Source organism: Mesitornis unicolor, unplaced genomic scaffold (assembly GCF_000695765.1).
Source record: "Mesitornis unicolor isolate BGI_N332 unplaced genomic scaffold, ASM69576v1 scaffold5343, whole genome shotgun sequence".
Taxonomy (NCBI): domain Eukaryota; kingdom Metazoa; phylum Chordata; class Aves; order Mesitornithiformes; family Mesitornithidae; genus Mesitornis; species Mesitornis unicolor.
The window spans coordinates 26,901-30,131 of record NW_010172470.1 but is presented as its reverse complement, the minus strand read 5'-3'; the positions used below and the strand labels follow the sequence as shown (position 1 = coordinate 30,131).

General features: G+C 51.1%; 1 protein-coding gene across 1 annotated transcript in view; it reads right to left on the bottom strand.

Annotated features, from left to right (window-relative positions):
• Positions 1-290: 290 nt before the first annotated feature.
• The window catches only part of GALNT11 (polypeptide N-acetylgalactosaminyltransferase 11), a gene marked incomplete at its 5' end in the record, with an annotated part of 27,212 nt that continues 24,271 nt past the window's right edge, over positions 291-3,231 (bottom strand). Inside the window, 2 exons of the mRNA XM_010180381.1 lie at positions 291-429; positions 2,274-2,411. Of these exons, the coding sequence (XP_010178683.1) occupies positions 298-429; positions 2,274-2,411 (270 nt within the window). The remainder of the gene's footprint in view (positions 430-2,273; positions 2,412-3,231) is intronic.

The following is a 3,231-nucleotide window of genomic DNA, read 5'->3' as shown; positions in this document are numbered from 1 at the left end:
AAACCAGTTCAATAATCCAGGATAATCCAAGGAACCGATGATAAATTGCACTTCTACACATTGTTCTGCAGCGAGGCTGCTCCTGTCACTGCTGCACCTGAGCAGGGACCGGTGACCGCGGGGACCTTCTCACGCACGCAGCTCTTGATAGCAGAGGGTTTCTAAAGGGTCCTTGCGATGGCTGGGCCGGGCGTAGCAGCTGAGGGCTCCTTGTAAAGCCCTCCAGAATGACTTAAAATCACAGCTGAAGGGAAATCGGGTCTTGGCTTAACGCTTCTCAGCTGCATCCACGCTGTCTCAGCTCTCGAAGTGCCACTGCTGAGGAAGGGACCCATCGCAGATGGCCATGGTCACGTAGCCTTTGTGGCTAAGGGGATCTACCACCTTCATGCACTGCCCCACGGAGACCTGGTAGAGGCGGTTGTTCTTCTGGAGGAGACAGAAAGACAGACGGGATTTAGTTATTAAAACTTCTCTTCTACTCCAGTGTCCTGCTGTGCACCTGGCCAAGCCTCAGCAATGCCACTGCCCTCAGCACCCACGTGCTGGGGAGCTGCCACACAGCACAAGAGGCCTCGTGGATGTGGGTCCCAACAACCAGGGCAAGGCCAGACCCTCATCAAGTGTGAGATGGAAACGTGTTCTTCTCTTCCCCCCCCCCATAGGATCCTGTCATCTCCCCGCACCAAGAGCTTGTTGCAGCTGCTGCGGGCACTCTGAGGGTCCCTTTTCTATCTGGAAGGGGTATTCTGTACAGCCCCTGCAGCAGCCTCCTGCTCTCCTGCATGGAGGGAGCAGACACACGAGAACAGCCGCACTGCACTACTTATAGCCATAAGCAGATGTCCAGTGAAAAGGGAAAACATGATAAAAGCACACAACGCTCCTCCAGAACACCCCCATGCTGAGTCTCATACTGTACCCGACAGTGCACAGCCAGCCTTTCTCTGTACCAGCAACTCAACACCAAGTGTATTTCCCCTTGCTCCCACAAGTCTTATGTATCTAAAGAGACCCAGCCTGCCACACGATCCTCACGTGAAAGGTGCCCCACACCTGTGATCTGCCCTGCCACCCATCTCTGAACCTTCTCCAGCCCTAATTCAGCCTTTCCAAGAAGAGGCAACCAACAAGTGCAGCATGGGCAAACCATGACGGAGCGATGACATTTGGCTGTTTTGGTTCCTGTTTCTTTCCTCATCAACCCCAGTATTTTATTCACTTTGCTGCTGACCATTACCAAGCACCAATCTGACACTGTTGCAGATCCACCTCCCACACCCCCAGGTGCAATGGCCAGCTCAAGGCCCATGTGCCACTCATGGAGCCCAGATCCTCCACCACCACCACTGGTGCCATTATGTGCACTGAATTGTCAAATCTTTGTCCACTAACTCAAGCTGAAGAACCCTGAATAATCTCTTATCACCAGCAAAATTGCTCAGCTCACTACTCCCACTACCATTTGCAGCTGTGGCACTGCTGGAGCAAGTGTCAGACACACACACACAGAACCCTCTGCTCACACAGCCTCTGCCTCTCCAAACCAGCCTGGACTGCAACAGCCTTCCTTATTTAACTGCACTTGGGAACTTGTGCTGCCAACAAGCAGCATGGTATGAACCCAAAACGTTATGCAGCTCTGTCCTAGAAGTGCAACAGGCAGCACCTTCCTCTTTGTTCAACCATATTTGTACTACAGACTCACTGCTACACAGAGAGTACATGAGAGAACAGCGTCTGGGTTAGTAAGCAGGAACCAAACCTCAGCAGCATTGGCTCAGTTTTGTGAAATCGGCCCCTCCAGACTCTAAGTGATTAACCTAACAAGATACAATTATAGGGCAAAAGCAACTGCAAAAAAGTGCCTCTGTCAATCCTCACCTGTGCCCTGCACACCTTCAAGCCCTAAGCAGAAATGACCACACTGGCTGCTCCTGTCTCCCAGTCCTGCAAACACAGCACAGAGCTGCAGGGTGGATTTTGTTCTCTTTGGCACATCCTCGTGAGCCACAAGTGCTGCGTGTGGCTGTGACAAGCAGGAAAAAGGCTAAACAGGGCTACAGAAACCTCCTTGTGTTGCAAAGGAAAGGGTCTGCATGTCCCAGAGCTCAGTGAAAGTCTTACTCAGGCTGAAATGCAGGCACCAGAGTACAATTGACTTAGTACATCTGAGGTTTGGTTGTAATTAAACTCAACCCCATGTCCTGGTAGTGTTGTTGTCACTTATATTAATTACAAACAACACACTACATGCCAGACACTCCACTTACCCCAAATGTCCACTGCTGTGAGCCGCCGGACCCATGACATTTCATGAGACGAGGCGGGTCGGATGAGCGAGTTTCCGAAACGTCCAAGCAAAGAAGGTTGTTTAAAATCAGCTCATGGTCCTCATTGTAAATCCAGACCTGAAAGAGAAGAGAGAAAGATGTCTATCCCAGTGGTTCAGCTACAGAGGAGGTGCTTTAGCACCTGGATGTCAGAGATGTCCCTTGCAATGCCCACTGCTTCTGTGCTGCCTTTTTCCCAGCAACCGAAGCACAGCTGCTGTGCTCTACTGCCTTCAGACACCACACAGCATTACCCCATGCAGAGGCACTAAAAGCAACACTCGAGACTCTGCTCTGTAATTAGTGTGTTTAAAATTAAGCAGCTCCAGTATGTTCCTCCTGTCCAGGCAGCCAGAGATAACACACCAGGCAAGCGGTGGATCTCAGAGCAGGTAACCAGCCACTCTGAGCCAAGTCACTAAGGCACAGTGAGTCTCCTTATCTAAAGATGATCCTTTAGTCATGACGGATGGATTGCCTCAGCTCCACACAGGGAGCCAGCACAGGAGCCAGAGGAGGATGCTGGGTGACAGCAGGAGCCCAAGAGCTGTGGGAAATGAGCTTGGCAGGCATGCAAGGCCACAAGGTATCTCAAATCTTTGAAACTGCTGCATTTGGCCAAAATCACATAGGAATTCCTTTAGCTTTGCACTCTGGGGTCAGCTGGTAGATGCTGAGTGATGAGAAACCAAACTCAGCTGTGCAAATTCTGGTGCCAGGTAGTCAACATCGGTCCCCACTCTGGTCCCAGGGTCCCAACCCTTGTAGCTGGGGGCCTAGGGCTCAGAGATCTTCACTAGAAGACATTGCATTAGAAGATGATCACTGACATCCAGGTGCTATCAAAACTTTCCATGCTGCTCTCTAGGGAGTGAGAGAAATCACTGCCTCACCATTC